This window comes from Canis lupus, chromosome 13 (assembly GCF_048164855.1).
Source record: "Canis lupus baileyi chromosome 13, mCanLup2.hap1, whole genome shotgun sequence".
In the NCBI taxonomy this organism is placed as follows: Eukaryota; Metazoa; Chordata; class Mammalia; order Carnivora; family Canidae; genus Canis; species Canis lupus.
Window position 1 is genome coordinate 15,665,436 of NC_132850.1, and position 26,541 is coordinate 15,691,976.

Below are 26,541 nucleotides of genomic sequence, written 5' to 3' on the forward strand. Positions count from 1 at the left end.
TTAAAAATTGGGATATAATTCAGTCAATAAAATACAGATCTTAAGTGTTCTGTTAAATGAGATAACTATATACAATCCATATAACAACATTGAAAACAAAAGACAATAATTCTATTACCCTGGAAAGTTCCCATGTGCCCTTTCCAGTCAACCCTTTGTCTGTCAACCACTTTCTTCTATCATGTGGTATTAATTTCGTTTGTTGAATTGTACATTGTGTATTTTTGTGTGTGTTTGGCTTCTTTTGCTCAACCTAATATCTGTGTGACTTCCTGAGATATTTTTCTTTGCTTAGTTTCTAGGACATGATGATTTCCTGGTTTTCTTCCACCTCACTAGCTGCTCATCTTTTATTCTCCTTTGCTAGTTCCTTCTCTTCCTGACCTCTAAATCATTTAGTACCCTGGGGCTCAGATCTGAAACATCTTTTTTCTCTCCCTACATTGACTCCCTAACGATTTTTTTTTTTCCAGTTTCATAGCTTTTTAGAGAGGACAGAGTATGACCAGGGGGTTGGGTCAAAAGGGCAAATGGAGAGGGAGAGAGAGAATCTTTTTTTTTTTTTGGGGGGGGAGAGAGAGAATCTTAAGCAGGTTCCACACCTGGCACAGACCCTGATATGGGCCTTGATCTCATGACCCTGAGATTATGACCTGACCCAAAATCAAGAGTCAGACACTGAAACAACTAAGCCACGCAGGCACCCCTCCAGTTTCATAGTTTTTAATCTTTGATGTTGATGATGCCCAGCGTTTTATAGATAACTCTGCGTTCTCTCCTGTGAGTATAAGACTCCTATATCAAGTGCATATTTGATATCTCTAACTAGATGTCTTTTTTTTCTTTTTTAAGATTTTATTTATTTATTCATGAGAGACACAGAGAGAGGGAGAGGCAGAGACACAGGCAGAGGGAGAAGCAGGCTCCATGCACCGGGAGCCCGATGTGGGATTCGATCCCGGTCTCCAGGATCGCGCCCTGGGCCAAAGGCAGGCGCTAAACCGCTGCGCCACCCAGGGATCCCGTATTCCTCAATTCCTAGAACAATGCCCAGCACATGGCAGGCTCTCAAAAAAAAAACAATAATAATTGTTAAATGAATGAATGAATAAATGAATATGATTTGTTACAAGGATTAAAAAATATTTGTTGGATGAATATGATTTGTTAATAAAAGAAGATATTTGTATACTGGCATGTGTAAGGTATATCAAACGATTATGTCTAAACTCCTTTATGAAAATGAAGATCTCTTGACACTGCAGGGACAGATAACTGATTCTAATTTCATTTGCTATGATCTTATTTAAAATTTAAAACAAAATACAAAACACTAAAGATCATATTTCCAGGCCACATGCCTTTTTATGAAGGTACACATAATCTCAATTGGCAAATCTGCAACAGCTGCTAGGGGAAAAAAAGGTCAGACACCCTGTTACAGATGCCATGACTCAGCTGGGATCCAAAACAAGGAACTGGCTAATTTTTCCATTTCAAGAGTTTCTGGCCATTTCCCCAGGATCCTAGAAGATAAAGAACAGGTCTTAATTCTTTCATCCCAGTAAGATAAAAGTACTGTATGTTTACAGTCAGCCACGCTGTCTCTCAGCTGATGAGAGGAAACCTAGAAGCTCCCTGAGCTGATGCTCTGCTGCCTATTTCAAGGATTGGGTTAAACCAGACTGCTGTTCAGTACCATCCCAGTCACTTGGTCACTTGGATCAAGACCTGGCATTTCACTTTCTTATATGCTTCACCCTAGTCATCTCAATGGATAGTAGGATCAACGACTAAAGCACCCTTTGCAATCTTCTGTGATACTGTCGAATGAACTGTGGCCACATTTGGAGAGATCTCAGCCTTCAAAATTTCTTCCCTCCATCAACTAGCAGGTATGCAAATCTGACCCCCCCCCCCCCGCCCCCGCCACTCTCCTCCATGCAGGAGCTGCTGCAAACCCATTTAGGAGGTCTGTTTCCCAGTCTGAAGCAACAGAGTATGAAGTAGAATGAATAGTTGCAGACCCCTTCACCTCTCTAATCTCGAAATCCCAAAAGTCCAGCTGCTCAGAGAAACTTGAGAGAACTCAGTAATTGGCTAACATGTGGCTATTCCCCTTCAGAATTTAGAGTGAGGAAAAGCCCACTTCTGGTTCTTCTATAAAATATAGAAGAATCTGGGGGTCATTTAAGGTCAAGGACTTTCAGATGTTATTTCAGAGTAACATCCATGACAATGTCCCTGTGCAGACTGAGAAACTAGACTTCCAAATTTATTCTGAGGTCAGTATTATAGATACCAAAACCTGGCAAAAACACTACAAAAAAGGGAAAACTACAGGCCAATATCTCTGATAAACATAGATGCAGAAATCTGCAACAAAATATTAGCTAATCAAATCCAACACATTAAAAAAAAAAAAAAAAGCCACCCACCACAATCAAGTGGCATTTATTTATTCCCAGGATGCAAGGGTGGGTGAATATTTGCAAATCAATCAATGTCATATATCACATCAGTAAGAGAAAGGACAAAAACCATATGATCATTTCAATAAATGCAGGAAAAGCATTTTTTTTAATTTATTTATTTATGATAGTCACACAGAGAGAGAGAGAGAGAGAGGCAGAGACACAGGCAGAGGGAGGAGCAGGCTCCATGCACCGGGAGCCTGATGTGGGATTCGATCCCAGGTCTCCAGGATCGCGCCCTGGGCCAAAGACAGGCGCTAAACCGCTGCGCCACCCAGGGATCCCAGGAAAAGCATTTTTGTCAGCATAATATCCATTCATGAAAAAAACTTTCAACAAAGTAGGTTTAGAGGGAACATACCTCAACAAATTAAGGCTATATCGAAAACCCATAACAAACAGCATACTCAATGGGGAAAACTGAGAGCCTTTCCCCTAAGGTCTGGAACAAGACAAAAAGATATCCACTCTCATCACTTTTATTCAACATAGTACTGGAAGTCCTGGCCACAGCAATCAGACAAGAAACAAAAGACCAAATTGGTAAGGAAGAAGGAAAACTTTCACTATTTGTGACGTGATACTATATATAGAAAACCCAAAAGACTCCACCAAAACACTGCTAGAATGGAAAAATGAATTCAGTAAAGTCAGAATACAAAATCAATATGCAGAAATCTGTTGCATTTCTACACATCAATAATGAAGTAACAGAAAGAGAAATTAAGAAAATAATCCTATTAACAATTGTACCAAAAAGAATACCTAGGAACAAAATTAAGAAAGGAGGTGAAAGACCTGTATTCTAAAAACCATAAAACACTGATGAAAGAAATTGAGTATGACACAAACAAATTTAAAGATATTCCATGCTCGTGGACTGGAAGAATAAGTATTATTAAAATGTCCATACTATCCAAAGCAGTCTCCAGATTTAATGCAATCCTATCAAAATACCAACAGGGACACCTGGCTGGCTCAATCAGATCATGTGATTCTTGGTCTCAGGTCTGTTAGTTTGAGCCCCATGTTGGGTGTGGAGATTACTTAAAAAAATAAAATATTGGGGGTGCCTGGATAGCCCAGTCAGTTAAGCATCTGCCTTCAGCTCAGGTCATGATCCCAGGGTGCTGGAATCGAGCCCTGTTTGGGCTCCCTGCTCAGTAGGAAGTCTGCTTCTCCTTCTGTCCTTGCCCCTGCTCATGCTCTCTCTCAAATAAATAAAATATTCAAAACAAATTTTTTTAATAAAATAAAAAAACCAGTAACATTTTTCATAGAACTAGAAGAAATAATCTGAAAATGTGTATGGAACCACAAAAGACCCTGAATAGCCAAAGCAATCTTGAAAGAGAAGAAGAAAATTGCAGGGATCACAACCGCAGATCTCAAGATATAATACAAAGCTGTAGTAATAAAATAAAAAAAAAAAAAGCTGTAGTAATTTTAACAGTATGGTACTGGAACAAAAATAGAGAGACGTAAATGCATGGAATACAATAGAGAGCCCAGAAATAAACCTATGATTATATGGTCAATTAATTTTCAACAAATGGTGTTGGGAAAACTGGATAGCTACATTAAAAAAAAAAAATGAAGCTGGACCACTATCTTAAACCATACACAAAAATAAACTCAAAAATGGACTGAAGACCTAAATCTGAGACCTGAAACCACAAAAACCTTAGAAGAGAAGACAGGCATTAATTTCTCTGACAGGGCAGCCCTGGTGGCTCAGTGGTTTAGCACCGCCTTCAGCCCAGGGGCCTGATCCTGGAGAGACCCAGGATCGAGTCCCTTACCAAGCTCCCTGCATGGAGCCTGCTTCTCCCTCTGTCTGTGTCTCTGCCTCTCTCCCTGTGTGTGTCTCTCTCATGAATAAATAAATAAAATCTTTAAAAAAAAAAAAAAACTCTCTGGCATTGGCTATAGCAACATTTTTCTAGATAGGTCTCCTGAGGCAAAGGAAACAAAAGCCCAAACAAACACACACAACTACTGGGACTATACCAAAATAAAAAGCTTTAGCACAGCAAAGGAAACCATTAACAAACCTAAAAGACCATCTATTTAATAGAAGTCATTTGCAAACGATATATCCACTAAAGAGCTAATATCCAAAATATGTAAAGAACTGATAAAACTCAATACCAAAAACTTACAAATAATCCTATTTAAAAATAGGGAGAAGACATAAAGAATTTCTCCAAAAAAGACATACAGATAGCCAACAGCCACTGAATAGTTGAATAGTTGTTCAACATCATCCCTCATCAGGGAAATGCAAATCAAAACTACAATATTACCTCACACCTATCAGAATGACTAAAATCAAAACCACAAGAAGTAACAAGTGTTGGCAAGGATGTGAAGAAAAAGAAACACTCGTGTACTATTGGTGCAAATGCAAACTGGCACAGCCACTGTGGAAAATAGTATGAAGGTTATCGAAAAATCAAAAATAGAACTATCATATGATCCAGTAATTCCACTATTGCGTGTTACAAAGAGTATAAAAATACTAATTTGAAAAGGTATATGTACCCCTATGTTTACTGCAGCATTATTCACAAGAGCCAAATTATGGAAGAACCCAAGGGTCACACTGATAAGTGATTAGATAAAGAAAATCTATTATATATAATATATATGTGGGTGTGTGTGTGTGTGCACGCACGCATGCACAATGTAATATTACTGAGCTATCAAAAAAGAATGACATCTTGCCATTTGCAACATATGGATGGCTCTCTAGGGTAAAATGCTAAGTGAAATAAATTAGTCAGAGAAAGACAAATGCCATATGGTTTCACTAGTATGTGGAATTTAAGAAACAAACCAACTGAATAGACTAAAAAAAAGAGGCAAAAACTCCAGAATCTTAACTATAGAGAACAAACTGGTGGTTGCGGGTGGGGGGGATAAGTGAAGAGTATTAAGAGTAAACTTTTATCAGCATTGAGCATGGAGTAATGTACAGAATTGTAATTGCAATAAATATTACAGTGTAAATTATATTGGAATTATAAAAAAAGTAAATAAGTGAGTCAGATAGATAGATAGATAGATGGAAAAAAGACTGAAGCTAGAGTGGGAGAAAAGGTGTGTTCGTTCAGTCAATAAAAGGTGCTACTTGGAAATAAACTCATGATTTATCTCTTGTCTAGATTACTTCAACAGCTTCCTAACTATCCCTGGTTTACTCTTGTCTCACATTCCCAGTGTGTTCTCAGTACAACTAGTCATAGTAATCTTTTAAAAGTATAGATCAGATTATTTACTCTGGCCAAAACCTTCCAAAAGCTAATTTCACATAGAGATCATTAGCTACTAGAGTCACTGCACGCTAATTATTCCTGCAACCTGAAATGTCCTTTCCTCAGTAATACAATGGTAAAAATCTCTTACCTCTTTCAAGACTTTACTAAAATGTGACCTTCCCCACTTCCCTGTATGATTGATACTGTGACATGCTCTCCTCTAATCTCCCTTACTCCATTTTTTCTTTTTTTTTTTTTTTTTAATGGCAGCTCTTCTTGGATTAACCATGTATTTTTTAAACATGTGCTTCATTGATTTGGAAATTATACATTTTTTTACTTTCTTTTTAAAAAAACAGAAATTATTATTACTAAAGTTTTAACGAGTACTCCTGTCTTAACAAAGTCTAAGGTCAGCCAGCATCTCAACACTCCTGAACAAAATTAAAAGATCTTAACTCCAATTCTCCCCATCCCCTTTCAATTTACATATTATTTGGTCCAGTATCTCAGGTCTAGCTTGTTTTATATTGCCAAATGAATAATTATATTATTTTATGCAAGAAATGCTTGCTTAAATTTATTCATATATTTTCCAGTTTCTTTGCTAAGCATTTCCTCTTGGATCTCACATTGTTTCTTGGCAATGATTTCAGTGAGAATCTGACAGTGATAAATCTTCTCAATTTTGCTGTTTATCTGAAAATGTCTTTATTTTATTCAATGACTTTCAAGGATAATTAAACATGTATGGAATCCTACAACCTCTTGTTGAGAGTGACTTTCTCCTCAATATCTTAAAGATATTCCATTGTTTTATGGCTCCTGTTACTGCTATTAAGAAGCCTCCTTTTTGGGCAGCTCTGGTGACTCAGTGGTATAGCGCCACCTTCAGCCCAGAGCATGATCCTGGAGACCGGGGATCAAGTCCCACATCAGGTTCGCTGCATGGAACCTGCTTCTTCCTCTGCCTGTGTCTCTGCTTCTCTGTCTGTGTCTCTCATGAATAAATAAATAAAATCTTTTGAAGAAAGAAGAAGAAGAAGAAGAAAGAAGAAAGAAGAAAGAAGAAAGAAGAAAGAAGAAAGAAGAAAGAAGAAGAAGAAGAAGAAGAAGAAGAAGAACCACCACCAGCTGCCTCCTTTTGGGACTGTTATTCCTTTGTAGTTAATTTTTCTTTTTTATCTAGTTTTTTTTTTTTTAACCATTAACTTTGTTTTTTAGATATAATTCACATACCATATAATTCAACCTTATAAGGTATACAATTCAGGGTTTTTTAGCATACTCACAAGGTTATACAACTACCACTGCTAATTCCAGAACATTTTCATTACCCCCAAAAGATTTCCTGCAACCCATAAACAGTCACTCCCCATCTCCCTCTTCCTCCCCCACCTCCCTTACCAGGCAACCACCAACGTACTTTCTATTTCTATGGTTTCACCTATTCTGGATATTTCACAGAAATGGAATAATACGGATGCCTGGGTGGCTCAGTAGTTGAGCATCTGCCTTTGACTTAGGGTGTGATCCCACTCTGGAGACCAAGTCCTGCATCGGGTTCCCTGTGAGGAGCCTGCTTCTCCCTCTGCCTATGTCTCTGCCTCTCTTTGTGTCTCTCATGAATAAATAAATAAATTCTTTAAAAAAAATGGAATAGGGGATCCCTGGGTGGCTCAGCGGTTTAGAGCCTGTCTTTGGCCCAGGGCGTGATCCTGGAGTCCCAGGATCGAGTTCCCTGTTGGGCTCCCTGCATGGAGCCTGCTTCTCCCTCTGCCTGTGTCTCTGCCTCTCTCTCTTTCTCTCTCTCTCTCTCTGTCTCTTGTGAATAAATAAATAAAATCTTTTTTAAAAAATGGAATAACATGTCATGTGGTCTTTTCTGTCTGGCCTCTTTCAGTTAGCATAATGTCCAGATTCACCCACGCTGTAGTATTTATCAGTACTTCATTTCTTTTTATGGCTAAATAATATTCTATTGTGTGAATGTCATATTTTATTTATCCATTCACAAATTGATGGGCATTTGGGTTGTTTCTATTTTTTGGCTGCTTCAAATAATATTGCTATGAACATTTGTGTACTTGTACATTTATCTGTTTTCAATTTTTTTTGGGTGGACTTTCTTACTGAACTCATGTGTTAGCATTCTTTTAGCTTTTGTAGATTCTTGAGGGGTTTTTTTTAAAGATTTTATTTATTTATTCATGATAGACATAGAGAGAGAGAGAGAGGCAGAGACACAGGCAGAGGGAGAAATAGGCTCCATGCTGGGAGCCTGACACAGGACTCGATTCCGGGACTCCAGGATCGAGCCCTGGGCCAAAGGCAGGCGCTAAACCGCTGAGCCACCCAGGGATTCCCCCTTCTTGAGGGTTTTCAAGTTGCCTTTAAGACCTCTGTTTTTATGGTTCTGCAACATTTAGATACTACAATGTATCTAAATGGAGATTTATTTATGCCTACTGTGTTTCATGATGTTATTTAATTTCTAATCAATTCTGGAAGGTCTCAATCATTATCTCTATAAATAGTGCCTTTTCCCCATTTCTCTATACTGTTAGACATTCTTACTGTATCTTCCATACTTCTTAGCTCTCATTCATATTTTACATCTTTCCATCTTTGTGTTACACTCTAGATAAAGTTTTACTAACTTTGTCCACAGCTTTACTATATAACCTGACTGCTAAGTTTTCAAATTTAATGATGCAATATATTTGATTTCTTGATTCTAATTCACATATTTCCCAAATATGCCTGGGGAAAATGTCTTTTTTTTTTTAACTAAATATGTCTTTTTTCTCTTGTGTCTGTTTATATTTTTACTCATTTTAAATATACTTATTTCATAAACTTTATCTGCAATGGTACTTTCTGAAGTTCTTAGGTTTATTGTTTCATTTTTTTTCTATTGAATCTAATTTATGGTAGATTGTTTCTTTGTATGATCTATAATTTTGTACTGTGAAATCATCTTCAGTTTGGCTTTATTTATGGGAACCTTGTACTACTACCTGATTTGAGAGTGTGTCATTTAAATGAAATTTTGAGTTTCTTTCTGATAGATGTATCAATGTTATTACCACCTCAGAATCAGTTCCTAGACCACACAGACATTTTAAACTCCAGGACCCAAATTCACTTAATAAAAGCCTACAGTTAAAAATTCTCAAGGAAAACTTTCTTTTCTTTTTTTTTTTTAAGGGCCCTATTTAAAACCCAGATGAGACTAAAGAACTTTTCATCTCTCCATGCCAGTGGGTAAACTGTTTTCCTAGTCCATTGGGCGTAAAGTCCTTTGAGGTTCCTAATTATATATGGGGTCTCAATTCTATATTACCTTAGAATCTCCCTACCCAAAATAGCTCAAGGCCTTATCCACTTTCCCCTAAAGGATATTAAGACTAGTACACCTCCCACCTTAGCCTACTTTCTTAGAAGTTTCACACTGGTTTCCGCTGTTCTGGTACTGTTTCCTTAGATTTAGGTCCCTTGGCATTTTCTTCACAATCTACTGAATTTAAGCTTATGTGTTTAAAGCAATACTTGAGGCACAGAGAGGCTAAGTAGCTTGCCCTAAATCACAATAAGGTATTAACAGATTTTGAAAACCTAATGCAATTTACATCTCCTTGCCCTAGGCTTTCTTAACGTGAAATTGCTTCTAGGCATTTTGGCTAAGATCATGTGTAGGACTTTCTTAATGTGGAGCTCCACTCTAAAGATGATTCAGAAGGCATGTATGCCTCAAAAACAAGGGTATGATTCAGCTTGTAGCAGTTTATAAGAGCCAAATGCTAAATGTCTCAGCAACATCGTCCTGCAACAATAACAACTTATAGTGAAAAGAAACAAACATAGGTCTAAAGCTCAAATGTCAACGTCCAAGGTACCATCACATGGATTTAAAAGACCAATCAACAGTTTTAAAGTCAAACATGAGGAGAGGGAGAAACTGGCCAAATGTAGATTTGTGCAATAGCCTCTCCTGGAATTGTGTGACATGGTGGGACGTTTCCTTAACATGGCAGCCGCAACATGTCCCCATCCCAAGTCTCAAGATGAAGAAAGAGTTGCCCACCACACTTAAGTAAATGTGCCCACCATCTAGAGATCAGATAATCCTGTCATTGGTGACTATAGCTGATGTTCACTTTCCCAAAGTTCTGAATAAATAAACCTGGTAGTAGAGATGGAAGAGAAATTTAAGAGCCCTAGAGTGGGCTTCAGAATTTGTATTCTAAACATGTCTGTATTTTCAAGGCCCAGGACAATGGCTGATGCATAGTTACTATTGCTTGGATAACTAATGAATGGGAGAGAATGGTCCCGTCATACATTTTAAAAGCCATGCGTCTCTTGGTAATCAAAGGAAAGTGACCAGTAAGACTAAAGATTTTTCCTTGAATGAAGTACACTTCCATTAAAGAGGCCCTCCACAAATACAGGCTCTGGTAAAATGAAATAATATAAAGCTAATCCTGATTACCACATGTCTGGAAAGTTGTGGTAAATTTGATTTGTCTTCATACTAGTTACCATGGTTTCCACATTTCTTTAGAAATTCTAAATTATGAGCCCAATCTCAGACTGGTGGTTGCCTAAGTGGCAGCAAAGTGGATGAAGGAGGTCAAAAAATACAAATTTCCAGTTATAAAATGAATGTCATGGGAATTCGATATACAGCATGGTGATTCTAGTTAATAATACTGTATTGCATGCTTGAAAGTAGCTAAAAGAGAGGATCTTAAAAGTTTTCATCACAGGGGTGACTTGGTGGCTCAGTCAGTTGACTGTTTAACTCTTGATTTCAGTTCAGGTCATGTTTTCCGGGATGTAAGATAGAGCCCCACATCGGGCTCCATGCTCAGTGTAAGTCTCCTTAAGTTTCTACCTCTCACATTCCCTCTGCCCCAGCTCCATCTCTCCCAATAAATAAATAAATAGATAGATAGATAGATAGATAGATAGATAGATAGATAAATAAATAAATACAAGCTCTCATCACAAAGAAAAAAATTTGCAGCTGTGTATAGTGATACATTATCAACTAGTTATAATGTAGTGAATGCTCACAATATATATATATCATATCATTATCTTGTATACCTGAAACTAATATGTCAATTACACTTCATTTTAAAAATTATTAAAACTCAACAGATGAGTTCAACTCTGAGATAAAATATTTAAAAATAGACCGTGAAAGACAGTACTAAGGAACCCACTCAAACACAGACACAGTGAATGGACGGTTATATGATTTTATTTCTTGAACCTTATTTGGGACCACAGTGCAGAGGCCCAAGGACAGACTTGCAGTCAGAAAAAAAACTGCAATATAATGAGCTTCCTCATGCACCACAGATACTTCCAAACAGTCTAGTTCACTGCCTTGGTCCTTCTTCTACATGAACTTCTCATAAATATTCAGACTAGGAAAAATATACCTCTTTTAAAAAATTAGTAATCCATATCGAACCAGAACAAAATCTACGCAAAGATATTATAGAAATTAATGTCCAGAATATACAAAGAACTCCTATAACTCAACAACAAAAGAACACAAGATTTTATTTTTTTTAAATTTTTTAAGGATTTTACTTATTTATTCATGAGAGACACACAGAGAGAGACAGAGACACAGGCAGAGGGAGAAGCAGGCTCCATGCAGGGAGCCCGATGTGGGACTCGATCCTGGGTTTCCAGGATCACACCCTGGGCCAAAGGCAGCGCTAAACCGCTGAGTCACCCGGGCTGACCAGAACACAAGATTTTAAAATGACCAAAGGACTTGAATAGACATTTCTCTGAAGAAGATATATGTACAGCCAACAAGCACATCACTAATCATTAGGGAAATGCAAATCAAGACCATAATAAGCTACTACTACACACCCATTACAATGGCTATAATCAATAAGACAGGATATCTAGTGTTGATGAAGATGTAGAAAAACATTCCCTCGAATATTGCTGGTAGGAATATAAAATGACACAGCCACTGCAGAAAATAGTTTGTTTTTAAAAACTATAAATTTACCATACAACACAATTTCATCCCTAGGTTCTGCCCAAGAGAAATGGAAACATATGTCTACACAATGACATGTATGCAGGTGTTCACAGCTACATTTACGCCTAATAGTACCAATCTGGAAACAATCCAAATGTTCATCAACTGGTGAATGGATTAACAAAATGTGGTCTATCCATACAATGAAACATTAGTCAGCAAGAATAAACCTCAAAAACATTATGCTAGAAGAAGCCAGAGGCAAAAAAAAACACTACAAAGAATATGATTCCGTTTATATGAAATGTTCAGAAACAGTAAATTTATACAGCCAAAATCAGATCAGTGGTTGCCTAGGAGAAGACAGTATACTGGTGTAATGGGCACTAGGAAACTCTTTGGGTTATGGAAATATTTTAAATTTAGATTATGGGCATGGCTGCACAATTTTACAAATTTGCTAAAAACCACCAAATAACTTAGAATTGAATTTTATAGTATGTAAATTATATCTCAATAAACTTTTTTTAAGTAAACTTATTTTTAAAAAAATTATCCAGGCGTGAAGGCTGCATCCAATGTACTTAGTGGATTTAAGAATTCTCCCTCTTCTTCCTTCCTGAATAATTCAGTCTAGAAGCCATTAGATGATGATGATGATGATGATGATGATGATGATGATGATGATGGCGGCAAAATGCTTGGGGGAAGGCACCATGCATGCATGTCACATATATACATTCTCTGGGAACACTGAACCTAAGTATCAGCAGCTATGCCTATCATCCATATATCTTGGCTTTTAAATACCATTTTCCACTAAAAGGACCTGTGTTCCTTGGAGAAATGGCTATTACAAGGGCTGGGGCAGGGAGTACAAAATAAACCAGCCAAGAACATCTTGCACGGCCAGAAAGTTACAAGGTTCGCAAAGAATGGCAGAGACATGTCCCAAACAAAGACGTCAGAATGAGAGGACTCCCCTTGACCAAATATCGTACAATTTGAACATCAAAATATACAATGTTATTAACAGATTATAATCCATTAAATTGCGGCACCTGGGTGGCTCAGTTGGTTAAGCATCTTACTCTTGGTTTTGGCTCAGGTTATGATCTTGCTGTCATGGAACTGAGTCCCGAATTCAGCTCCAGACTCAGTGAGAAGTTTGCTTCAGATTCTCCCTTTCCCTCTGCCCCTCCCTGCTCATGCTCTCTAATAAATATTTTTTAAAATGGATTATAACCCATTAAATAAGATCCCATCATGCTGATACAAGAGAAAAAATGAACAAGGAGAAGAGAAAACTTTCCCTTATAGTGCAATGCCAACTGATGAGTGCAGAAAGAATGATGGAATTTGAAAAATGCCATTTGACAACCAGCATAGAGTAACAATTCAACCAAGAAACATCAATGGAAGCTAAAAATAGTGGGTTAAAATTTGATGAAAAAATGGGGTAGTTACATAATTCCATTAAAAGTTACATAACTTTCCCTCAAAATACTTAATAATTAGTGAGATTAAAAAAAAAGTAACCATACAGCAGAGAAAACTAGCAGATCAAGTGATCAAGGTTAATTTCAGGGTAATGAGATAAAATGAACGCCTGCATCACTTGATAGGATGCAACAAGAAGAACACCATCCTTTTTCAGAAACGGTAAAGAACATCCACTAAAGATTCTGAAAGGGAACCAGATTTTGCCACTCCAAAATATTCTACCTTGGTAAAAGGATTATTTTAAGCCAAAGGCAAATAAGAATCCACAGATGCAGGAAGAGTTCTCTGTCCTCATTACCTGCCTGAAAGGAGGACCTGTTAGAGAAGAGCTACAATGTGTTTGCATAAAGAGACTTTGTTTTCCATTAGTTTCTCCACATGTCCTATATTTCCCACAATTTATCATCCCTTACAGCCCACATCCCCTTTTCTTTGTAAAAGAGTACATAAGCTTTTGAGTCTAACCAGTTCTTTGAGTTATATTTCTTTTGTGAACTCCTATACATGTAAATATTAATAAAACTTCTATGCCTTTTCACCAGCTAATCTTTCTTTTGTTAATTTAATTTACAGGCCCCCAGGCACTGAACTAAGAAGGTAGAGGAAAAGTTTTTCTTCCTAACAATGCATAACCTGAAACTAATCCTGAGGAAATAGCAGACAAATCCAAATTGCAAGACAGTCTATCAAATAACAAGCCTCTAACTTTCAAAAGTATCAAAGTCATAAAAGTTGAGAAAAGGATACAGAATTGTTCTGAATTTTAGAAGACAAAAAAATAAAATTTTAACAATACATGATCCTTGGTTGGATCCTTTTGTTATAAAAGACATTACTGGGACTTGTGGAGTAATATGAATTAATCTATAGATTAGGTGATGGTATTTGTCAATGCTCATTTCCTGATTTTAAGGGCTATATTATAGCTACAAAAATGTTTCTGTAGGAAGTACATGCTGAAGTGTTCTGGGGTGATATCATGTCAGGAACAGATTCTCAAATGGATTACGGAAGGGGTTGGCAAACTGTAAAGGGCCTGATAATAAATATTTTAGGCTTTGTAGGCCATATGTGATCTCTGCTGCATAGTCCTTAGTTGTTTTGTTTTGTTTTGTTTTTAAGATTTTATTTATTTATTCATGAGACACACTACAGACAGAGGGAGAAGCAGGCTCCATGCAGGGAGCCCGATGCAGGACTTGATCCCAGGACTCCAGGATCACGCCCTGGGCCAAAGGCAGGAGCTAAACCACTGAGCCACCCAGGCATCCTTGTTTTGTTTTGTTTTGTTTTGTTTTTCAAACATCCCTTCAGAAATGTAAAATAGGGATCCCTGGGTGGCGCAGCGGTTTAGCGGTTTAGCGCCTGCCTTTGGCCCAGGGCGCAATCCTGGAGACCCGGGATCGAATCCCACATCGGGCTCCCGGTGCATGGAGCCTGCTTCTCCCTCTCTCTGCCTGTGTCTCTGCCTCTCTCTCTGTGTCTGTGACTATCATAAATAATAAATAAAAATTAAAAAAAAAAAGTAAAATATATTCTTAGCACGAGGGCTGTACAAACACAGGCTGCAGCTTACATTTGGCCTATGGGCTTTAGTTTGTTGACTATCGGTTTGCGAGGGTGGGGGACTCTTTGAACTATTCTTACAATTTTGAAATTATTCTTAAAAATATCTGCTAAACTCCAGAGCGATCATCTGAAATATTCTCAGAATGACTGTACTAGAGGTGAATAAAGCTGAGAGCTGAAAGCTTACTGGATAAAAAGCATTCTCTCTCAATCTACTATGTGCTGAGAACTTTCCTACTGCCAATTTGGCTCCCCACCAACCCCCCACCCCCACTGCTCAGAGGACCTAGTATACAGCTGAATGAAATATAGATGAATCCACCTCAATTTCCTAGGACAGGGAAACTAATTCCCTCCACATAAGGTTTGGAAACACATTCTTCATCCTTAAGGAACATTTTAATATGACCCCCACCTTTTTTTTTACTTTAAGTAGGCTCCACACCCAGTGTAGAACCCAACATGGGGTTTTGAATTCCCATCCTGAGCTGAGATCAAGAGTCAGACACTTAATCAACTGAGCCACTGAGTTACCCTTTAATATGATTTTTTAGTTAGTAACCCTGAGATACCATTTCTTACCCATCAGACTGGAAAAAATTCAAAAGCTTGTAATATATCTGGTTGGCAAGGCTGAGAGCAAATACAATAGTTTCCCTGCTTTTTGATTTTTCAACTTCTTTTTATTTTTAATTGAAGTATAGTTGACATACAACAGTAATCCACTCACACACACACACACACACACACACACACACACACATACAAACACACACACATCCTTACACAAAGTTTTGCTCCTGGTGGTTTCAGTCACCGACACTTGGGAAGACATAGCATCAGAAGGTCAGTAGCTGCCCAATGCTATGTCACAGTGCCTATATCATTCACCTCACTGCATCTCAACATGTAGGCATTTTATTATCTTACATCATCACAAGAAGGGTGAGTACAGGACAGTAAGATATTTTGAGAGAAAGACCACATTCACATAACTTTTATTATAGTATATTATAATTGCTCTATTTTATAATTATTTAATGTTGTTTATTTCCTACTGTGCCTAATTTATAAATTAAACTTTATCAGAGGTACGTACATATAGGAAAAAACATAGTATAATATAGATAGGGCTTGGTACTATCTTCAGTTTCAGGCATCCACTGGGTCCTCCACAAATAAGAGGGGACTACTGTAGACATTATCTTACACCACTGGTGGAAATACAAACTGATATAACCACTATGTTGGGAAACTGGACAATAGCTAATAAAACTACATATGCATTTATTCTTTGCCTCAGAATCCCCAGGAATTTATCCTGAAGGTGCACCATGAAAATTAACTCTTCTATGCTAGATAACTCTATCATCGAAAATTATTTCTCTGACTCTTCTCCTCAGAAGAAGGACTGTTAGCCTCAAACCTCCTATCTACCAAGACAAGGGAAGGGATTGATCCTTTAAGGCAATCAGGATTGGCACTGGTTCTTCCTCCTGTAGTAGCCAGGGGCAGGAAAGGGATGCTGCTGCAAGAACCCCTAAGAAAAATCAACAAATATTTACCTTTGCTGCTGGGTTCTTGATATCTGGATCAGTTCTCACCTCTTGGAGCACCTACACAACAAGGGTCTACATAAAAAGTACCCCAGGTTGACTTCTAGGAGCCAAAAGAGGGAGTCAAGGTTTCCTCAGATCAGCAATCAGTTAGCAGCTACTTAAATGGCAAGCTCCAAGAGCCTTCACACACACACATCAATCTGTTCCACTACTCTGAGTATACAATCTTCACTACAAAGAGTAGTTACCAGGTTTGAAACAAGACCAAGGAACTGGTAACATCTGAGGCATCAAATTGAAGGGCCAGGAAAGAGTTTAGCTAAATTGACTCAAGAGTAAGATAACAAATAGATAATGAAGGGTAAATTCCTTTTATGTAATACTGTAGCCAATAAATGGAAAGGTAATGGCAATATCACCTTTTTGGCAAACTCCCAATCAAGTAAGGGTGATAATTATCAATGGCCAATACTATTCAAAACATGGGAGTGATCTGACATTATCTGTCTCCCAACAACTGTACACTGCACCAAAATTAAGTATTCTCTCCCAACCTCCAAGTCAAACCAGAATCAGATCAAGCTTCCAGTTTACAGGAAATATAGAAGTCATTAAAACATGTTAAAGAACCTCTCAAGGATGCAATGAGCAAAATGCAGAACGTAGGAAAAGTCTACAGGACAAACTCAGTTTCTTCAATACAGGAAATGCAAAAAGAAAAAGAGGGTGGAAAAACTTAGATTAAAAAAAAACTTAAAAGCAGAGTGACCAGACATCCCAATTTGTCCATGACAATCACATTTCTGCCTGCTGTCCCAATATAATTAATAGAATCTCCTTTCACTACCAAAAGTTTCCAAGTTTAGGTAATAAATTATTAGATCACCCTATTTAAGAGACATACTAACCAAATGAACTGTGTTTGGCATAGTTTGGATACTAATTAAAAACAAAACAAAGCAAAACACAGGTGTCTGGGTGGTACAGTCAGTTAAGCGCCCAACTCTCCATTTTAGCTCATGTCCTGGGGTGGGGAGATTGACCCCGCACAGGCTCTGCACTCAGTGTAGGTCAGCTTGGAGTTTCTCTTTGCCTCACCCCCTGCCCCTCCCTCCCACTCTCTCTCTAAAATAAATAAATCTTTTTAAAAAAAATTTTTTTAAAGAAAGAAAGAAAAAGAAAAGAACACTGACTGGAAATTTGATGATACTGGTAAACTATTAATCATTTTTAGGTGTTAGAATAGTAATGTTTTTGTTTTTCAAGATCCCTTATCTTTAGAGATACAAACTGAAATATTTACAGGTAAAATGACACAGTCTGGGACTTGCTTTAAAATAATTGGGTTGGGGAAACTAGACAGAGATGCAGAAGAGACAATACATTGACCATGAGTTGATAAGTAGACACTCAAGATACGAGGCTACTCTATTTTGTAGTGTTTTTGATATTTCCTATCATACAACATTTAAAAAGCGAATTTTCTAGTAAACAAAATTTTCCTACTTCCAGAAAGAGAAATACCTAGAAACCATCAGCTTCTTCCTCTTAATCCAAGAGCAAGCCTTTGGCATCTTGCCAAATGGAACTGTTTATCCATGGTTACCTAAAGCCAGGATCTATGAAAATTTTTCTGCCATACAAAATTTCCTGAGGGTAAGTTAAATCACAGCTGGTATTCTTCATTACTTTACTTTCCTATTTAAAAAAAAAAAAAAAGTACTTTCCCTTTCAAATAGGAGAAACTTATCTTCTCTAGACACTGTCAAGTTGTTCTTTCCCTTAGGAAAGAAGAGGAAGACTCAGGAAAAATGAAACACCTTTAAACCTAGTTTGTTCAACTTTTCTTACTGCCAAAAAATATCCCCAAAAGAGTTTTTCTCATTTTAGTCCACATCCTGCTATGCCCCAACAGGCCAATTTTTAGCAGCAATTAGTGAAACTGTATAGAGGACAGAAGAGCACCCGGCTGCCACTGCCTTATCTTAGCCAGTAACAAAGCTTCCATGGGCAGGACATAATGATAAGTGATACCTAGAGCTTTCCAAAGGAAAATAAGAATATGAGAAAACGAATGGAAGCAAAATGAAATGTGAGGACCAGCAAGCAACATGTGAAGTTTTCAACAAAGACAGCAGCACAGTAACCGTTACAGCAGCCTGGGTAGTATTCTGACCAATTTTATATGTATTGACTCACCTAATCCTTATAGCAACCCCTGAAGGTCTATTATTATCCCCATTTTAATGATATAGATAACTGAGGCAGAAAGAATTGAAGCAATATGCCTACAATAGGGCCAGGATAAGAACAAGTTTTGGAGACATGGGACGCCTGGGTGGCTCAGCAGTTGACCGTCTGCCTTCAGCTCAGGGCATGATCCTGGAGTACTGGGGTTGAGTCCCATGTCGGGCTTCCTGCATGGCACCTGCTTCTCCCTCTGCCTGTGTCTCTGGCTCTCTCTGTGTGTCTCTCATGAATAAATAAAATCTTAAAAAGATAAAAATAAAAGTTTTGGAGACATTCCTCTTTAGAGTCACTGTGAAAGCAGTTGTTTAAAAAAAGACAGACAAGAAAAGCAGGTGTTGGTAAAATGAAAATAGTGCTTTCTCTCTGGCAGGAAACAATCCTGACACTACCAAAAAGGGGTTTCAAAGGCTGCTTAGTTTTGGAGGAGGCCCAAAAGAACACCTGTCCTTTGCCGTTTGGTCTACAAAAAGGCTCTCACACATGTGACATGGGAGTGGCCAGAGGGCTGAATTAGTATCAGCTGCAAACTTCAGTACTGAACTTGTTTGCTAAAGATGTTTAAGCAAAGGCTGAAGAGCTTTTTTTATTAGACGCTGTAATAAAAAGAATTCCTATACAGTAGGGAGTGGGCTAGAGGTAGAACTCTTCCAATATAAACTCTAACATAGGATTTCTTGCTCCTAACTATAGGGCTGACAAAGGCTATGGCAATTTAAATCTGAATCAAAATCTAAATCATTCTATGTTCTGGGAGGTTGCCAACACCAAACTTTTATCTCCAGGAGGCCTAGCTGGGCCAGTGAAGAGCCAAAGACACAACTAACTGCCTTTCTTCTCTACAGGGACACTAGTTACACCATAGACCATATCCGGCACCCCTTCAAATCGGGTTATGTCAACAATGCAATATCCATGTCTGAGTGCCAATCAATAGACTGGAATCATATTCCTGCAAGATGTGTAAGTTGACTAAAGGTTACAAGCTAATTAGTTCAACCCAAATCATTATCATATTTATGATGCCTCTAAAGGTTGATCAGACCCATCTAAGATATTTAAGAGCCACCATCAGGCTTGACTAAAACAGACCCATCTATCCTTTCTCATCAAGGAACAAACAGAAATGTAGTACAGACTGAGTGGGCATCATTTTAAAACTGCCTTGACTGTTCTTCAAATTATTATGAGCAATAATCTGTAAGGTTCTAAGCATATCACTAAGATGCAGTCAATAAGGAAGGTTAAGATTCTGAGCAGGGCCAGTTCTAACAAACATGCAAAGGGATACTATTCTCTAGCCCTTTAGGGCAAAGCAGCCAAAAGCCTCAGTAGCTCTATTAGTTTGCTAGGGCTGCCAGAACTAAGTACCATAAACCAGGAGGCTTAAACAGAAGATATTTATTTCCTCACAGTTCTGGAGGCTAGAAGGTGTCAGTAAGGTTGGTTTCTTCTGAGACCTCACCATCTGGCTTGTAAATGGCTGTCTTCTCTGTGTCTCCGTTTTAAGTCCCCTCTTTATAGGGCACCATTCATATCAGGGTCCACCTCAATGACCTCATTTAACCGAAAGTCCCTATCTGTAAGTACAGTCACACGATAGGTACTGGGGGTTATAACTTCAACATATGAATTTTAAGGACACAAGTCAGCCCATAACAATAGTTATCCTCCATGACAATAAAGTACAATTCAATGTGGCCACTGCAAGATGGCAGTGTTACAAATCCTAGTTCCCTCTCTTGAGTCGTCTATTTTTATTTATTTACTTATTTACTTTAAAGATTTCATTTTTAAGTAATCTCTACACCCAACATGGGGTTCAAGCCTACCACCCTGAGATCAAGAGTTGCACGCTCCACCAACTGAACCAGCCAGGCGTTCCTTGGGTCATCTATTTTTAAATGGAGGTCAAATTCACTGCCAGTAGCTCTCAATTTTTAGTTCTTCACATTTTTTGCTAGAATCATTTTTTTCTTCTTTCAGCTTCTATTTGCTCAATTGCTTAATAACAGCAATATTCAATAAACATATCTACATAGTAAGGATTTTGTAGAATTTGCTCACGGTGCTGCTCTAGGCTCTGAATGTGAATAGATAGAACAAAAACTAAATTAGTGGATGACAGCAATGGGCAAAGGTAAAAGATTAATAAATTAAGCCTAAGAGAAGAAAGAAGGTATAAAAGCAGGGGCCTGGAAGTGACAATGGACTGTGAAATACCAATCCCTATCCCCACTATGGGGAAATTTAGTAAAGAATGTCATGAACATGTCTTTTGGAAAGAGAAAACCTGGGGCTGCAAAATAATATAGATTCAGAATATATTACATTGCATTAATGAAGTATCTTAGATGGAGAAGCAGAACAATACAATTATTAAGAATATGATCTCAGAGCACCTGAGTGGCTCAGTTGGTTAAGCGTCTGCCTTCTGCTCAGATCATGATCCCGGATGCTGGGGTGGGGCCCCAAGTCTGTCTCCCTGCTCAGTAGAGAGTTTGCTTCTTCCTCTCCATTTGTCCCTCTCCCTCCACCCACTTGTACTCTCTCTTTCAAATAAATAAAATCTTTTAAAAAAGAATATGACCTCTGAAGCCAGATGGCCTAGGTTTTACTCCCAATTCTGCCACTTACCAGCTGTTTCATTTTGAGTGATTTATTTAACCTCTCTGTGCCTTGATCTTCGCATCTGCAAAATGAGCATAATAATAATCCCTGCCTCACAGAAGTGGTGTGAGGATTGAGTGACCTCAAGTTTTTAAATGCTTAGGATGGTAACTGGGAGCTATTAAATCCGCAGTTTGTTAGTTTTTTAACTAAATACTAAATAGCACATGTTCTATCAGAAACCTTACAGCAGAGGGTTTAAGAACACAGAAACTGTAACAAGATTCTGTGGGAATGAATGCCAGTTTCTATGGCTTATTAATAATCTCTTTAACCTCTGTATCAACCACAGTGCCTTATCTATAAATTGATCTACTTGGATTATCCACTTTATCAATAAAATGGACTTGTATTACCATCCCATCGAGGTATTCTGAGGATTAGAAAAATGCTCAGCACATAGTAAGTGCTTGGCAAATTCTACCTATCCTTATTCTTCTGTTGTTTCATTTCTCAACTTTTCTTGACTAAGCATGAAACAAATAAAGAGCCTGTCCTGCTTCTACTAGTTTTATTTAATGTGTGAATCAATCTACCAATAATCTCATGAAGCAATCTTCACTTCTGATAATGGAAGCAGGAGTTCAAAATATTAGGAAGATTGGATTTCTGCTTCCTGCCATGATGGGGAAACAGAGACCAGATTCACCCTTGTGCCTCAAAAAGTAAAAACAAAACAAAATGCTACATGTGAAACAATAGTTTTTAGACATTTTACAGAAGGGAAACATATAACGTAAGTCCTAAAATTGCCCCAAAGTAAGTCCTAAGATTGCCCTAGCTTACTGCCTGGAGAGTTGTTTTTTGTTTGTTTGTTTGTTTGTTTGTTTTGTTTTGTTTTAATAGAAGATCTTTTTTTTTCTTTCAAAGATTTTATTTATTTATTCATGAGACACAGAGAGAGAGAAAGAGGCAGAGGGAGAAACAAGCTCCACACAGGGAGCCCAACATGGGACTCGATCCAGTGTCTCCAGGATCAGGCCCTGGGCTGAAGGCGGTGCTAAACCGCTGAGCCACCCGGGCTGCCCCTGGAGAGTATTTCTAAGAAGCATGATAGGGAGTACCCAAAAAGCCAAGCTGTGTACCTGAGCTGAAGAGTCAGAACTGAGAAGTTTGGGGGAGCGGGGGGCTGCGGGAAGAAGGGTTAAGATGTCTAAAATATGGTAGGCAGAGTAATAGAAAGGTGAGAGCTATAAAGAGAGAGCTCAGCATGGGGGTTCCTCCTGAGTTTTCAGCTAGGTGATGTGGGTAAGAAAACTATCCAAGAAAATGAGTAGCCAGTAAACTCTCCAGAGCTCACACAGAGCCAGGAAGAGATCGTGTCCCCACCAACATGAGTGGGGAAAAAAAACTCACAATGCACAGGCATCGAATAGAGTACTCAAAAAGCACTGCCTCAGAATTAAGGAAAAATTAGGGACTCCTGAGTGGCTCAGTGGTTGAGTGTCTGCCTTCGGTTCAGGTTGTGATCCCAGAGTCCTGGGATCGAGTCCCGCATCGGGCTCCCGGAGGAAGCCTGCTTCTCCCTCTGCCTATGTCTCTGCCTCTCTCTCATGAATAAATAAATAAAATCTTTTAAAAAGAAAGAATTAAGGAAATATTAGCCTCAAATGCTGCTCTGGGCATACCTAACGAAGCCAGAAAGTAATCCTTGAAAGGAGCAAACTATTTCCAAATAATATAACTGCATCCCAGAATAAAATTCAAAAATGTTTAAAGAAATACAAACATATGCAGCAAACAACAAGGTAAAATTATCTTGCTGTATCACTGAATTGGTACTTGGCATGGGACAGATAAAAAAGAATGGAATGAAACACTAACACAGTGTCCAGACACATGAACAAGCCTAGGGGGAAAAATGTAACATAAAATTTAAGAAGTTTTCAAGCCCTAAGCTACAAGACATTGCTTTAGGTTGTGTGTCCTAAGATCACAGGTGTGAAGACACAGTACTTCAGGTCCTGTGCCAAAAAGGGGCACAACTTAGGTTGTGGGTGCTACTCAACGTAGTTTTACTCAGCATCACACAGCAATTCCAAGCACCTTGGTGACTTCAGGAGTCAGCCTCCAACATTGTCCTGTGTCCGTCTAACACTGCCCTAAAAACATTTGTGGAATTTGAGCTCCTATATCAAATAATGTCACTTAAGTTTATATAATAAGTTTTGCTTCTACTCAAATTTCTAGTTTTCCCGGGGGTTTTTTTGTTTTTGCATAACAAAATCTTAATAAATACCTACTAATCAAACGTACTTTCCTTCTTGAAAAAAGGTTTCCAAGATACCTCTGTCCTGATTCTTGGCATTCCTAAAAAGCCTCACACCTTTTCAGTCTCTTCTCTGCTAGTTCCTCATCTTCCCAATCTCTTAAAGCCAGATGGCCTCAGGACTCAATCCTTTGACACTTCTTCCTTCTTTATCAATAGACATTCACTGGATGATCTCATAAATCTAATCATTTGTTTCACTGACACACTGACAGTTCCTTATATCCTTATATATCTTCAGCCCAGACTTCATCTGTCTTTAACTGAATGCCTAATCAGCTATCCCTTACAGTTTCCCAGTCTCAGTTCATGGTTCTTCCAATTTTCTAGCTGTTCAACTTCCAATTTTCTTTTATCCTTCACTTATCTTTTTCTCAAGCTCTGCCATCTAATCCATCAACAAATCCTATCAATTCTACTTCCAAAATACATCCTCAAATCTGACCACTTCTTACCACCTGTATCACCTGGGGCTCAAACAACCATTGAGTCTTACCTAGGTTATACCAGTAGCCTTCTAACTATAGCCAGAGGGATCCTTGTGATTTAAGTCAGATCATAACATTCTTCTGCTTCAAACCCTCCAACAGCTTCTCATGTTACTCAGCATAAAAAACAAAAATCCTTATAATGAATTTAAAGCTCTATTCCATTTGGCTTCTCACTATGTCTCAGACCTCATTTCCCACTTCTTACCCCTTAACTCATTCCACATGAGCTTCACTGGACTTTGCTGAACAAAGAACACATGAAGCCAACTCTTAGATCAGGTCTTTGGCACTTAGTGTTACCTCTGTCTGAAATACTTTTTTTTTTTTTTTAATTTAAAGATCCTGTTTATTTATTCATGAGAGACACACAGAGAGAGGAAGAGACATATGCAGAGGGAGAAGCAGGCTCCCTGCAAGGAGTATGAATGTGGGACTCCAACCCAGGACCCCAGGATCACAACCTGAGCTGAAGGCAGACACTCAACCACTGAGCCACCAAAGTGCCCCTGTCTGAAACACTCTTCTCCAGATATCTCTATTATGGCTCTGTGACTTTCCTTCAGGTCTTTGCTCATGGTCAACTTATGAGTAAGGACCCTCCTTGACCATCTTATATAAAATGCCAAGCCCTGGGCCTCACATTTCCCTACTCTCCTCAACCTACTTCATTTTCTCAATATCACATATGTCCATCTATTATACATTCTCTCATTAATTTGTCTCCCTCCACTAGAATCTAAGCTCTTCTGAGGGCATGAACTTTAGCTCTTTGTACCCACTCTTTTGTTCTCTGTGCCTAAAACAGTGTCTAGCACATAGCATGTACTCAAATGGTGACTATATAAAAAGGCAGAAAGAAAGGAGAAAAACAGGGTTATTTTCAGCAATCTGAACAAATCACTTAACCTATTGCAGAATTGAATTTTTCTGTTGCCTAAAATGTGGCATTTGGACTAGCTCACCTTAGAGAGGTCTGGCATTCCGGCATGCTCTGCTTTTCTGTGCAGTGGTCACAAGGCTGCCCAACAATAACAATGGGCACATAACTGTCTAACTACTGATATGCTATCCCTCTTTCTCATGAATTTTAAATACAGCAAAATCTCTGAAATTCCTCTTATTCTTCTCTATGACTTTCATTCGGTTTCTCTCCATTATTAAGGAAAAAGGTTTGGGTTTTACCTACTAGGCCAAAAGCAATCACCAAGGCCCACATTCACATCACAGCAGGTTTCCTTACCTCCACTGCAGCGGGCGGCTGGAACAGGGACTGCCAGGACTGCTATGAGCTTGTGGGTTCAGGAAAAAGGCAAGAGGAGGAGTAGCCAGGGCACAATCAGCACTAAATGGGATTTTAGTGAAGTATAGGCCTGGAGCTGATGTGGGTGAAAACATGTGCTGGTTTACTTCAGATCCTCGGCAAAGAGTAGAGATTCTGACAACGTATCACAGTAGAAAAAAGCAGGGTCAGAGATAATTTCTCAACCAAAAAGGAACATATTCAAAGTGGGTTAGTTTAAGCAAAAGGCTCAAAAAAAAAAAAAAAAAAAAGGAAAGGTCAAAAATCATTCTCAAATAATGCCTCAGTGCAATGTTGGCACAGAAGGACCATCAAGACTAAAATTTAATCCATAGAATTAAAACCAAAAATTTAAACTTTGGGTATTCTAAGTATTTAGAATTGGCTCCTGGAAAAATATTGCAAATCTACTACAATTCATAAATTAGCAAACAATAGAAGTAATATTTTGTGTTCAATGACTAAAACTTCCTAGAGAGATGTGTATATCCATAAAAGTAAAACACGAATAGATTATATCTACCACAATACCAACTTATTAGCTAACTTTTGCCTAATGAGTACAACAAATAACACCACTTAATTCTGTATAATAAATTTTGCTTCTACTTAAATTTTAGTTTTTTAGTTTACTTTTTTCCCCTAAAAACAACCTAACCATCTTGATGTGTTAAGTCCTAATGAAGACTATTAAGTAAATAACATCATTAGACTGAAAACAGATGGTTAATATCAATCTTTATTTTGCTGATCATTGATTGATACATCCCAGATGACAAAAAATAATTAACAGATGCACAGCATTTAATTTGCTTTGGTAGGAGCATGGCTTTCTATACAAATACCATAGCCACAATATTTCACTTCAAAGATTAAAAAAACCTAAGTATCACTTAAGCACCTGTTTAAAAATGTTAGTTTCCTGTACTATTACTGTTTGTATACACTGACATTTACTTGAAACTAATTACATATATTCAAAAGAAATCTTTACCTTCCTACTAACTATCCCTTTAGCTAGCTCCAAACATATTTCTCAGATGAGTAATATGAGTATAGAAAAGTAGAGGGCAGAAAACTATTTTAAATTACAAGTGTTCCTGAATCTCCACAAACTCAACATATAAAAATAAATTACAAGAACTAAAAATACCAATTTTGCATTAATTTCTCATTT

The 26,541-nt window shown here is 38.0% G+C and overlaps 1 protein-coding gene across 16 annotated transcripts in view; it reads right to left on the reverse strand.

Annotated features, from left to right (window-relative positions):
• MAST2 (microtubule associated serine/threonine kinase 2) overlaps positions 1 to 26,541 on the reverse strand; it is a 208,308-nt gene that overhangs the window by 64,225 nt on the left and 117,542 nt on the right. For 7 of the 16 annotated variants that reach the window (XM_072772330.1, XM_072772329.1, XM_072772328.1 and 4 more), the window contains one exon: positions 25,305 to 25,499. The exons of the other annotated variants lie outside the window; for them this stretch is intronic. In XM_072772330.1, the coding sequence (XP_072628431.1) occupies positions 25,305 to 25,499 (195 nt within the window). The remainder of the gene's footprint in view (positions 1 to 25,304; positions 25,500 to 26,541) is intronic. 16 annotated transcript variants of the gene reach the window in all.